The 13,749-nt window shown below is 49.8% G+C and overlaps 2 protein-coding genes across 4 annotated transcripts; both read right to left on the bottom strand.

Annotated features, from left to right (window-relative positions):
- Positions 1 to 759: 759 nt before the first annotated feature.
- Positions 760 to 2,543, bottom strand: LOC123065329 (protein PHYTOCHROME KINASE SUBSTRATE 4). Its single transcript, XM_044488652.1, has one exon. The coding sequence runs from the start codon at positions 2,489 to 2,491 to the stop codon at positions 1,022 to 1,024; it is 1,470 nt and encodes a 489-aa protein (XP_044344587.1). The 5' UTR covers positions 2,492 to 2,543; the 3' UTR covers positions 760 to 1,021.
- Positions 2,544 to 6,240: 3,697 nt separating this feature from the next.
- Positions 6,241 to 13,351, bottom strand: LOC123069625 (uncharacterized). Of its 3 annotated transcripts, XM_044492528.1 has the most exons (8): positions 13,269 to 13,351; positions 10,290 to 13,122; positions 9,909 to 9,959; positions 9,717 to 9,768; positions 8,997 to 9,055; positions 8,280 to 8,325; positions 7,878 to 8,105; positions 6,241 to 6,590 (listed from the first exon to the last, which is right to left on the bottom strand). In XM_044492528.1, exons 2-7 carry the CDS (start codon positions 10,692 to 10,694, stop codon positions 7,897 to 7,899), a joined length of 822 nt encoding a protein of 273 aa, XP_044348463.1. In that variant the 5' UTR covers positions 10,695 to 13,122; positions 13,269 to 13,351; the 3' UTR covers positions 6,241 to 6,590; positions 7,878 to 7,896. The 3 variants fall into 3 exon arrangements, with proteins under 3 accessions (XP_044348463.1, XP_044348462.1, XP_044348464.1); XM_044492527.1 differs by having other exon boundaries at positions 10,290 to 13,294; XM_044492529.1 differs by lacking the exons at positions 7,878 to 8,105; positions 13,269 to 13,351 and having other exon boundaries at positions 10,290 to 10,591.
- Positions 13,352 to 13,749: the final 398 nt, after the last annotated feature.

Genomic DNA, 13,749 nt, shown 5'->3' with positions numbered 1-13,749 from the left:
CTCGATGGTGGGATCAATGGTGGCAGACATCAAGCATGCAACTTCGGGCTTTTCTTCTGTGATATTTAAGCATATTCGTCGGCAGTTTAATGTTTTAGCTCATACTCTTGCCAAGTCTTGTATGAACTCTAGTGGTCTTTGTGTTTCCTGCTCTAATTCATATTGTATCTAGGAGACGCTTGGTAACTATGTTGCTTGATTAACAAAGACGACGTTTTCTCTCAAAAAAAAAAAAACTCCCGGCGCATGTGTCAGTTAAAGAGCGTGAATCCGCACTATTTCATGAACCACATTGTGTGCGAGAAGGCAAGGCGCAAGTTGGTGAGTTGGCCCATCTCGTACCTGCAAGCGTCGCAATACAGCCCAAAAGGGGTTCATCCGCCGTCGTCCCGTCGCACTCGCACAACGTCGCGCGCATCATTTCCAGTTATGCACGCACATGACATAATGCATGCCTAGCTTGTGTGATGTAACTGGACATGTGCGTGGCAGGAAAATGCCCCGGCCCGAACGTTCGTTGCATCACTACTTTAGCAGCAGCAGCAGCATCAGGCTGGCGCTACAGCAAACTCGCCTCCACTCCACGCTCGACGTTCCAACATGATCAAGCAACCGAGCTGGGCACCCATCGCGCCGTCCCGTCCCGTCACATCACATACGACCACGCTAGCTGGTTCCTTCGTTTTAAGCTGCTACTGCTAGTAGCTGTTGAACCTTCTCAATCAAGCGTGCGATCTGTCTAAAAATTGTCCCACAAGCTGAAAGTGATCGCTGACATAACACATATTAAGATCGATACATCAGACTTGCGGCGGCACGTTTTACTTCAGGATAGTATAATCATATATAGGAGTAACTAATTACAGTAGCTGACGACGTTATAGTCATGCACGCACGCGCGCAAGTGTACGTGCCAACGACACCTTGTACGTACCTGGAACAAACAAGAGAATTATGTACCGTACTGTACTTTCGTATAGGCTAATAGTAATAGGCGCCAGACGGGGAGCGCGCGCATCGATCACGTCCGCACCGGCATGTGGACGCGGCGGTTGTGGTACCGCGCGACGCCGCCGCTTTCCAGCCCCATCGCCGTCTTCTTAGCCGGGACCGCCGGCGGGCGAGCCACACGGACGGGGGTCGGCCCGACGCTGACAGCCTTCTCGCACCGGCAGCTGTCCAAGAACCCGCCGCCTTTCTTGCGGCCGGCGCTTCGGGACATGGCGGCGGTGAAGCCGTCGTGGCCGGCGGCGGACCCCGGCGGGACGAACCGGAACTCGTCGACGCCGCACGCAGACGCCGCGCTCGAGAAGTTGGCCACGCTGCCGGCGTCGTAGGCGACGCCCTTGGCCGTGGCCACGCTCCACACCACGCTCGCCTCGCTTGGCGCGTACATGCACTCGCTCAGCGCTGGCTCCGCGGCGGCGGCGGCGGCGTACGCCAAGTCGTCGTCCCCCGAGTTGCGCCGGCTACTGCGACCACGGTACGTGGTCGGGTACGACGATGACGCTGCAAAGCTCTCCAGGTCGAACAGGTCCGAGCTCGCGTCGCTCATCGCGTCGTCGTCCGTCGCCGCCACGACCGCCGGCGCGCGCAGAAAGCCGGCCGCGGCAAGGGGCGGCGGAGGGTCCACGAGCACCACCGAGTCCTCGTCGATGGGACGGAACACCTCCAGCGACTCGCGCGGCGGCTCGTCGACGACGCTGCTGATGGCCTTCGACGGGCTGATCACCGGGAAGGTGAATCCGCCAGAGCTCACGACGCGGCGGCCAACGTCGGGCGGGAAAGCGGGAAACGAAGCGTTTACGCCGTTATTTTGCGCCGGGGCGAGGATGTTGTTGTTGGCGCGAAGCGGGAACGCGCAGCTCCCCGTCGTAAAAATCTTCATCACGCCGGGCTCGTCGTTTGGAGACGGAGGAGGCAGCCCGTTGGCCTTAAAGACGGCGCTCTCCTCCCCGGCGTCGAACCTCGCGTGAATCCTCGGGGTCGTCGGCTCGGAGGCGACGTCGACGGTGACCGCCTTCCTGCCGGCGCAGGGGCAGTCCCGGCTGAAGATCCCCCAGCGTTGCCCGAAGGCGCCGGCGGCAGGCTTCTTGCCGCCGCGGTGATACCGATCGTCCCTCGTATCTAGGACGACGACGCCGTTGACGCCACTGCCATAGCCCTTGTCGTGCTGCCTAGCCGCGGACGGCGACTGGTTGCTGGCGAGCAGCCCGGAGCGGCTGTTCCAGCTGGGCTCCGACGACGCCGCGGTGCGGCCGCTCTGGCTTGCAGCCGCGTCCACGGCGGCGACGGGCAGCTGGCGCGGCGGGTGGTCCGCATGGACCGCGGCGGCGCTGTACTTGACGGCGTCCGCGGCGTTGAAGTAGCGCTCGGCCGTGAAGATGTCGAGCTCCCGCTCGGCGCCACCCGAGCGCCGGCTAGCAGCCGCGGGCTGCAGGTGGCCAGAGAGGAAGACAGGCCGCGCCGGCGCCACTCTGTAGCGGTCCATGTATAGAGGAGGAGAGATAAGACGCCACGCTTGGGATCACTCGTTCAGTGTGCGCGAGGGAGTTGGCGGAGAGGGGCTGGTTGAGCGGAAGAATTTGTAGGGGCGGGAGCGCGGGCAGAGCCAAGGCGCGACAGGCTGGGCTAGACGGCGACGGCGCAGTGCGTGCCGAGACGCTACTGCTTCCGCTTCCGCTACGGGCGGGGAGGTGTAAGCGTCCGTGTCGCGTTTAAAAATGTGTGTGGCTGGTGTCGCGCGGCAGCCAAGCGCGAGCGACGGCGGCATACGAGCCGGGAGGAGAGGTGCTGTGCGCCAGCGGCCAACCGCAGCTCGGGGACGCGGGGTGGGCACGGCACAGAGTGGTACATGCAGGGGCTGTTTGGTTGTTAGATGGAAGGAGGGAGTAAAAGTGTGTAAGTCTTTGTATGTCTAGCATTTTTGCTAGCATTGCCATACTTTGCGACACATTTTTGCCAAGCTTGCCTAAAGTTAGTTCATCAAAATAAGAGCCACAAGTTGGTAGGCCTAAGGGAATCTTGTCATATTTTTTTATGTGTATGCCATGTGGGCCCAAGTGTGACTTGCCTAAGATGTGGCTTGATCCAAACACTCACCTAAGTTGATCAAACTTACCTAACTTTAGGTGTGGCAATCTTTGACAAAGTTAGTCACAAACCAAACAGGCCCGCAGTCTTTTCGTTTTCGCGCCATCCTTTCATCATCCTGCCTCGCTCTCATCGCCCAAATTCTGCGGGTTTTTCCTTTGAGTAAAATGCACTAGTGGTCATTGAACTTGCGTCGATAGCTCACTTTGGTCATTGTACTTAAGAATATGATCAATACCGTCACTATAAACATATGTTGATGATTATACGGTCACTGTCTCACCGTGTAGCTTCGTATTTTTCTGGTTGACCGGTCAAGCAGTCCAAGTGGCGCCTCATCAGCTTGCGTTCTCTCAGCCTATGTGGGCCCAGCATGTCAGTGGGGTAAAAAAGTATCGTCTCTGGCTTTGTGAATCCCCGCATGTGAGTGGGTTAAACTAGAATTATGGATGTTGGGTATGGAACCATAAATCTCTCGCTCGCCGCCGCTGACCACGTAAGCTAGCTGGTTGAGCGCACAACCTTTTTTGTGTAAAAAAATTAAATTGGTTGATACTTTATACTCCGTAGTAAAATTACCCACGACGCACACAGACACAGGACGAGAACACATTGTACGCACGCACGCGACGCACACGCTAGCACACAGCACGTATGCACACAACATACACCGGAGCACAATACTCACACTAGTACACGCGCACAAGAGTATCCGCTCTCACATACAGGATACAGCCATGCATGCATGTCCTCTCGATGGATTTGATCGATTGAACACACACTGGCTAGTGTCGACCAGCTCGGCTGCAGCCCCCGCCCGGCAGTACCTCGACAGGCGAGATACGTAAGCCACAAGTCCACGACCACGCGGGCACGGCGTCGAAGCCGGGGGCGGGAGCAGGCGATGAGCTTGCCGCTGCGCCATGAGCAAGACACCGAGAAGTGATGTGCATGCATAGGAGGAGAGTAGTCGCGCGTTCTTGTACCTGTGTGTTGTGGAAGCACGTGCATGCGTGCTGGGTGTGTGTTGTCCGTGTGTTGTGCTGGAGTAAATAAATAACAAGACGTTGATCCAATTTTTCATCACAAAGGTTTCCGCGCGCGCTCAATTCGCGAGCGCCTCTGGGTTGCACCAAGCCCCTCTGTCGATTCGCCTAACAAACATAGTTTTAGTTTCTTTTATTTATTTCTTTATTATCACACTGACATATGGGACCTGAGCTGATGAGGCACCATTTGGACTGTTTGACCGGTCAACGGAAAAAAAATATGAAGCTATACGATAAGGCAGTGACCGTATAATCACCAACAGATGTATATAGTGACCATATTGACCGTATTTTGAAGTACGATGACCAAAGTGAGCTATTGACGCAAGTTTAGTGACAGTCAGTGTATTTTACTCTTTTCCTTTTCTCTGGGAGCGTGCAGCACATTTTTCACGAACTCTTCCTGGTTGAAATCCGCGTGCACGAGCAGACCCCGAAACTGATTGCAATGGAGCTTCGGATAGTTCATGGCAAGCATTGGATGCATCCCACATCGCCAAGTGCAATGCATCGTCATCGACAGGCGGAGTGCGTTTCCACACGAATGATGAGTTCCATGCCATCCAAAACTAAGCGCGACGATCCAATGAACGATACAAGATACAGATACGTAGCTGCATGCAGTGTACTCACCAGGAAACGGCCAGGATCTACTACGTGGCGGCCAAACGAGCCACTACCACCGAATCGGCAACAGCATCAGCGATGACAATATATACCATCCACTCAACAAGCAATCGCTTATCTAATTCTATCAAATGCCATTGCCAAGCACACCGCACTCCAATGGTTAGGATTTTTCCATCAGGTTTCACTCAATGGAACGAATCCCAAGGAATTAGATCGATATGGACACAATCCTAAGGAATTTAGTACGTACATACTGTACCTTCCTGTGAAAGAAATGACATACATAAGGGGATAAAAATCTATGGAAATCCCCCAAAAAGTTAACAAACCAAAGGCCCGGTGTTTCAAACTTTATCGAAAAAGGCTTTCGCCCCGCTTTATAAATAAAGCAATGACCAACAACATCCAGATACATACGCACACCACCACAACACACGCACACACCCAAGGCGGGATACATAGGCGCTGAGCGCAGCAACACGACCCCCAGCACTAGTCGAGCACCCGGGACTCCACCAGTGAACACGCCACCACGAAGAGATGCAGCCGCATACGACGAACTGTGGGCTCCAAGACGGTGCCTCCAGGAAGGGTACGACACGGGAGCGTCGCCACCGCCTGATCCGAGGATCAAGGTTTCCCCCGGAGCCACACGACAGACAATGAGAGCCGCGACGACGCCTTCAAGAAGGGAACGAGCTACGCCGCCGCCGGTCTATCCGAAGAAAGAGCAGGTTTTTACCCCGGCCAATACTCACTGCCATCAAACGCCGCACCCCGACAACCACGCCGCCCACACGGCCATGGCCACCGGGCAGCACCAAGCGACGGCCTCTGCCCGTGAGCACTGCGCAACCACCACTAGGGCCGCCGCCCCGGAATCCAAGACCTAGGAACCACCACAACCGACACCCGCCGCTACCCCAACGGAAGAGACGATCAGATCCCGGGGCACACAAGTCCATCGATTCGTCCTACAGCTCCGAGCGCAAGACGAGCTCGGTCCTGCTGCCAGGCGCGAGACGAGCTCGGTCCTGCTGCCGGGCGCGAGACGGGCTCGGTCCTGCTGCTGGGCGCGAGACGAGGAGGTCCTGCTGCCGGGCGCGAGACGAGGAGGTCCTGTTGCCCGAGCACGGGACTAGCGATGGGTCGCAGCAGGGAGAGGGCCATCCCACCGCCGAAGATTGCGCCCGGGCATCGAGAAGAGGGATCGAAGCTCTTCACAAGCCGCTCACCAACGGGCCGACGCCGAAGAAGTCCAGCCGCCGCCGTGAGACGAGCCTGACCACCGCCATGAGCCACCACCAACTAGAACAATGGTAAATACGACTGAAGCTATCAAATCACGAACAACTGCATTTATACATACTCATGTCCTATCAAATGTAATTCAATGTTGAACAATCATAGACCAACGCATGCTTGCATTTTGCAGAAGAAAATAGCTGAACCTCGGGCTGGTTTAAGATGGTTCACAACACTGCAATACTTATTTTAATACAAAATATTAACACAAGATAAGAGGGCATAACCTATACATAGAAATAGATACCAACAAAAACTAAGTGAAAGGAGCACATGTCAGTTAAAACATCCTTCCGCATGAAATCTTAACATTTACATCCTTCATAAGGTGGCACAGATTTCTTAGAGCAGTACAATTCAGTAGCTGGTCGGCTGCGCTAGTAAATTACAATGGCGAGGAGCCTCTGCTCTTGTGCATGTCATCGGGAGAAGCAGGGCGGGCGAAGGAGGGCGATGACATGGCGGCATGACAGGACGACGAAACCAGTTGTGCAAGGGCTGGAATTGTACCAGCTGCAGATAGAATTAAAACTTTAGCTCATCAAACGTATAGAAATGAGTAATGGCAGTGGCAGAGCAAAGATCATAGATTTAAATGCTGTAATATGTGTGTTGCAGAAGAATTTGTAACTTACTCTAAAGATGAAACGTAATCTAACCAACACGGCAACACTAGATAGAACAAGTAATCTCAATAACCCTCTGCAATAAAAAGCTGCTATACTATTCCAATGTACATCCTATGTACCTGAACAGTACCATTGTTGCTATACTATTCCAATGTTATTACTAGAGTAATTGCTGTAAATGCACTAATTAGTCCTCACATTAAATCTGCAGTTCAAATGCAAATGTTCCAAATATGATAATTAACCAATCTGTGAGTTAGTTTGGAAATGCATATCAATTCCAGGATCACATCAATAAACAAAACACATGTTCCTCTAAAACGAATTAGCTAACATAGAATATGCAAAAGAAAAAAAAATGGGTGTAGACAAGTACTAATGCATCATATATTATTATAAGATAGACATGTTCCTCAAAAACGTTACTGCACATAAAAGCAACCTACAGAAAACCGACGCAGCCCAGTTTGAAACACCTTCAATACCACCTCCCCTGGTCATCTACATGGCTTTGTCCGTGTCCATCGCATCTAGTTTGAACTTTAAACCTTCTGGTTTATAAAGGGTGGTCTGGATTGGACAGGACAAGGTTCTCCTCGCTTGCTTAATGAGCAGACCAATATCATATTGCACTTCATAAGTACTCCAAAATAAAGGAAAATACTATTACAAACACCAAAATAACAAAATGTGTAGTTCACAGGATAAATTTGCATGTGTTGTGCTAGACTAGTATCTGATGAAGGTTATGCAAGTGACAGCTATAGGCCAGTACTCAGGGCTCATACTCGATACGCCCACAGCTATGCAGCTTCGGCCAACACTCATTGGCAGCTACACCAGTCAGGATCTAGTTTCCCTCCTGTGTAAACTTTGTTTGGACGTACTCATCTACTATCACATGTTTGTACTCTGTATTGGTGTGAATGAATGCAAACCAGTGAAAAGGTAATGTGGGGTTCAATTCAGTCCAGAAGCCTTCATGACAATGAAACTTCATAAAAGCATTTGCTTTGGAATCCCCAAAAGGTACAAGCGTGTTTTATAGCCAATAGAGCATGGCTAATAGTGTAGTCAGCTGCTGGCTATATTAAGTTGCCATGTCATGTAAAGCTATCGTTTGCAATCACTCGTATAAAAAGGTTGGCTACAAGCGTAATACTTTTTTCACCTTCTCTCTTTCTCTTTCTTCATATTAATTGCCGTTGCCTAGGAGCACGTGTATAGGCAGGCTCTTGCATGAGATCCCATTCCTCTTGCTTTTTCATGTCACACTCCTCCACATAAGCAAACATGCCATGTAACCAGGCTACAAGCCTGTTATTATACTTGCTCATAGGCAGGCCAAGTGAAACATCACTAGTGACAAAAACTGTCAAGTGGAGCCAAGGAATGAAAACTGTTCCAATGCAGAACATCTCTATAAATTACTTGTAATGATGTCCAGTGAAATACAGAAAATAATCTACCAACCATGACATCAAGGAAATAATAATAGAACAGATTTTTAGATAGCAGAATTACAAGCATAAAATAGATAAATATATTAAAACACAGAAGAGTATTGCTTCACCTGCTAATCCAGCACACGCAGAAGAGAATACAACAACTGGAGGGGCCTGCAGGAGGAAAAGGGTCAGACCAATGGACCTCATCAGACTGAACAAAAAATAGCATCCCAATGCAATCTTTGCACCAAAAATTCTCAAAGGAATAAAAGGCGATAAACTCTCTTGGATGCAACTGTAGCTGGCTGTACACTTAAGCAATGCTAATCTGGGGAACCCGCCCCAGTAATAAAACTTGCTGATGTACGGAATGGTATGAAACTCAGAACATTGGCACAGTGAATATTCAGTGCTATGTTTACATACCAGACTACACGACTGATGCGTGCTTAAAGAAATTTCAAGAAAACTAGAGCTTGATGACACCAAAAAAAAAACCCGCCTATTTTGTCTCAACATAACCGGTTCCAAGCCTGGGTAAAGAAGGAGGATTGTGATGCTATCCACGTGCCAGAACCATGACTAGGTTTCGAGATCTTATGGGTTCAACTCTAGCCTACCCCAACTTGTTTGGGAATGAAAAGATTTGTTGTTGTTGTAGGTTCTAATGTTGTCACTGTGAATTGCTTGGGCAGTGGATGACCATTAGAGCATATAAATGTGCCCATCAAGTGATAAAATGAACATCTTAGAGCTGCATCATTCCAAATAATTCATGCTAAAAAGAACATGCATAAGATAATATCAACGTATGAAAAAGGAAAAATGGACACTGTACTTACACCAACAAGAAAATGCATCCACATCGGCCCTTTTATGTAACGCCGAACAACAGGCATAGCTACATAAAAAATTCCAAAGTTAATGCTAATCTGAAGATAATATTATTATTTAGTATATATAGTTGTATAATAGCATAATTTAAAAAATGGCATAAAAAGCTAAGCGATTTCATTCTAGATCCCTTTGCAACAAAATACCAAGCAGGTAAATCCACTTCATGTAAATAAAGTTGAGCCAATATAATGAGTATTGTCGGGATAAAAAAATCCATGCATGTAGGCATGTTACGGGGAGGTGCTTTACAAGAACATTAATAATCATTTTTGATACAGCAACAAGGTACATGCATATCTGAATATTTTCACGAGATTTGAAATGATATTGAGGATCCTATAAGATGATATCTGAATATTTTCACGAGATTTGAAATGCTACTGCGGATCCTATAAGATGAATGACAGGTATTACAATGCAAACTAGCAACACATCTCACAAGTTACAACCAGACAAACAAGGTGGTTTGCTGCATAAGAAGTTATAGAATCTTAAACTGAACACTATATATAATTCATCCAACACATGATGAAGAAAGCAAAACTATTTCTCACAACATATGAAACCAATTGTCACGCAAATACACCAGCATGCCGTAAGTAACTGAAAATTTAGAAGAGCTGGATGTATCAATCACTCATTGACCAAAATGCTAGCCAGCATACCATGATTAAACGCATAAAATGCGCCTGCAGTACCCCCAACAGCGGAACCAATCTGTTCAAATATGGCCATATTTATATATTAGTACACGGGTGGAAAGCAGAAAACAAAAGGCAATGCTTCGAAAGTTTCCAGTTTGGACTAAAAAGACGAATAACTTGCACTGGTGGGCGGTAAAAGGCGATGGAACAAACCATTGAGAAGCTATCTCGAACTAATGGAGTCACGGTCCAGCTGCTAGTTTCCTTCATCAACATAAAAACATGAATTAGCGCAATTGACCACATAAGTTGCCTTAGAAGGAAGCTATAACAGTATAATCTCGCATCAGTACAAGCAGACAAGAACAGCACAAAAATGCATCAGTTACATCGGTCCAAAAATAATAATACAAGGCGTTTGATTAGCAAACACAAACATAGCTGAACACGAACCAGTATACAAGCAATAGTCACACTATAATTGGGGTGCAAACCTAGACGAAGATTCAACACTAGCAAAATCTACAAAGGGATGGAAAACAATAGCGGCGGCGGCGGCGGCGGATGTGAAGGGGGAGAAGGCCGTCACCGTACCATGTCCTTGGAGAGGGGCCCTGCGCAGTGGTGGCACCTCTTGGGTAGCTCCGGGGCGGCGTGCTCCGACATGGCGCCCCAGAGAGATGAGAGATGGTCCGCCGGGTGGATGGATCCGCCCCGAGCTAGCGGGAGGAAGGGAATTCCGCTCTGTCTGACCTGTCGCCGCAGCCGCAGGAAACAAAACCGAACAAGCCTCACTTGGTTAAAACCCTTCGATTTTGGAGCGGCCACGATTCGACCACCGCCTAGCCGCAGCCGTCCGATTTCTTCTTTCTTCGCCTCCAAGTCGTCATTCTTCGGCCTTAGCCGGATCGGGCCAGGCCAGTTGCGACAGTCAAGGCAGCCTGTCATGTTAATGGGCCAGGCTGATCTTCTCGTCACTAGACAAACAGCTCTGAGCATTGTCTCAAAAAAAAAACAGCCTGTCAAGGATAGTGGTATTCATAGTCTATCAGAAAGTCATGTGCTCGCATTTATCCTGAATTTATTTTAAGATTTTCGGCGATGCGTGTTTAGTGGGAGAGACGCTCCCGTCGACTACAAGGCCCCTGTGATGACTTCATCAATCTCAAAATAATATCCCGGCTCAGTCCCTCGGAGATGCTCATAAGGATATAATGTATGTGTTCATAGGGGTGAGTGTACGCACGTATATATGAGTGCCTACGTATGTAGTGTGTTCTAAAAAAACCACTGAGCATGTTTCCCCTAAAAATCGGTTGCACAAGGTTCCGGTCTATTCAATGTCTTGTTTTTTTGAGTGAAAGGGATTTCTTCCCAAGAGCGACGTTTTGGCTCCTAGGTGTAGACTAGCTAAACCCGCGCGGCGACACGCCCCGCTTGTTGATTAATCGTGTCTATTTAAGCAATAGATTGATGAATAATCACATCAATACATTAAGAGGTTGAAGGTGGGAAATAACTAAATTTATTATGACCACACAAATGCATGGATACAAACGGAACGGTTAACACTACACACCTCTTAAGGAAATAAATCAGAAATGTTAAAATCCAAGTAGATAAAATAATCCAATGTTCTGGCTCTTGTCTCTTGACATTGGTAACTTGCCATAATATGGAATCATTTCAGAGAGCCACTCACTACGTCAACTATAGTTTATATCAAGCATGCAATTATTCGCAGTTTTAGTTACAAAAAAGGATGGGAGCAACACTACGCACCTTCAATTTGAGAGCTTGTTCAAAAACCGTCGAAGGGAAGCTCTATTTCGGTGCGGCATCTTGGCCACTGCTCTTGGCTGTAACGTGGTGACCTATGCAGGTATTGTTGAGAAGCATGTCCAGCAACACAGCTATGCAATCTAATTTGCAAAATTATGCATCAAGGGAGATACATAATTACCTTTTCCTGATAACACAATCTTAATCAAGGTCAAAGAAAGAGAGAACATCTAATGACTAATCTTGATTGCAATTCACGTCTAGATTTACTACATTGACCTTAGAATTTAGAAGTGCAGTTGTTAACCAAAGACGACATTATAGCTTTATCAAGTTGCTCATGATCGACACATACAGAGTCAGGCTATAGCGATTAATTAGGCGTGTAACTGAACCAAATTTTAGCAAAACGAATTCGTCACGGTGGATCTTGTACCGAAAATGCTCTCCGGCCTCTCCTTCGTCGTGCTGCCCAATGTCTCTAACAACGAATACATAGAAGAAATACCCTAGCACGGGTAGATCAACACGCTGCCCGGGAGCCAGTACGCCAACGACAGTGGCCTATGCTGTGTATCGGTGCTGCCGTGCAGCAAGTGAGCGAACGGCTGCCAAGAGCAAGCATGTCTGGCCTCTTGGATGCTGCTTCTGGCCGTGGTGGTCACCACCAGGATAGCATGTGCTGCATCGATCTGGGCAGATGCAGGGAGAAAGGCACGGATACTAAGCAACCTGCAGTACAACACCGCCAAGGCAACGCACAGACACTGATTACTGAGCGTCTGAGGCGACGCAGCCTGCGGCGTCAGCCATGGCGACTGATCGCGGGCACGGCTGGGCGGCGTGCTTTCTTGCACCCGAGATGGTTGCGTACAGGCGGGGGCTACATGACGCGACTCACGGTCGCGACTTCGGTTGCATGGAAACGACCAAGAGCCCTGCAGTGGCGAGGCCTACAGTGTCACAGTTCCCTTCGTCCGCACTCGGGGTCCACCCGTCATCGATGCAGAGGGCCATAGGGGGCGGTCGCGGCCAGGATGAAGGGGCCATAGGTTCCCGGAGTCGAGGGCCATGGCGCTGACGCTGTTCTGTTACGGGAGCGTGAGGCGGAGACGACAACACCCGACGGCCGTGCTGCAGGTCTTTGAAGCGTCCGCGGCGAAGATGACGCCACAACCTCTCATCCGCACCGCCATGTCCCTGCACCCCTTCTGCTTCTACCGGCAGAAATCGGAGGCCCGCAGCTCATCAGGTTGTGTTCATGTGCTGCAAGCCTTCCGAGGATCGTCGATGCCGATGGTCTCAGCAACAACCCGATGGAACTCACGTGCCCACACACCATTGTCACGTTCGTGACCGCCACCATAGTCTGCAATTCTGCATGCACCTCCCTCCGGGCACCTTCTTGTTGGCGGTCTGCCATGGCACAGCCGACGACGACACGAACGTCGTCGGGGTTGCCGACCATGATCTTTCGGAGATCGTCGACCACCATGAAGACCATGTCGGAGGTAGCGGCGACGGAGGCCGCCGTGTCCACAAGGCACACTCCGGCGGCGATCAGGGCCTCCGCCCTAGCCAGTGTGCGCGCATATGCCATCACCGCGTACCCGACGGCCTCGGTCGCCGGGACTCCGCGACACCTCTGGACGTGGAGCAGGGGATGGAACGGCCAAACAAGACGGAAGATAAAGCAGGGTTAGAGGAGAGCGGGGCGAGGTGACGACGGCTAGCATGAGGTCGATCACAGCAGCCACGAGCTTGAAGCGCAGACGGGTTGGATGGGCTTACCACTACTCCACGGCGGACCGAGGAATGGCGATGCTGGGAGTAAACAGCAGGGCAGATTTTATAGGGGTCATATGGCGGCGAAGCGGTGGTTCAGTCGGGCACGTCTTTGCTACGATCCTTCCAGAGAGATGTGGATAGATGGGAAGAAAAGTGTTAAACTTTTTACAGTACTCCCTTCGTAAACTTATATAAGAGCGTTTAGATCATTACTTTAATGATCTAAGTGCTTTTATATTAGTTTACAAAGGGAGTATCATACAACGTGGCGGCCCCAGTATAACCAACACATGGGAGGGAGAAAAGCTGCACCTGCCCACACCAATCGGCAATGGCTGAGACAATTCTGGACATGCAAATTGTATGCACATCGCAACCACCACGTCCGCGCTGCATACAAACTGCCAAAAAAGCTAATCGGCAAGATCCATTTGATCTATGTAGTCAAATCAGATACATGCACTCACACACAAACTGACAATGC

This window comes from Triticum aestivum, chromosome 3B (assembly GCF_018294505.1).
Source record: "Triticum aestivum cultivar Chinese Spring chromosome 3B, IWGSC CS RefSeq v2.1, whole genome shotgun sequence".
NCBI classification, from domain to species: Eukaryota; Viridiplantae; Streptophyta; class Magnoliopsida; order Poales; family Poaceae; genus Triticum; species Triticum aestivum.
This window is presented reverse-complemented; position numbering and strand designations above follow the sequence as displayed.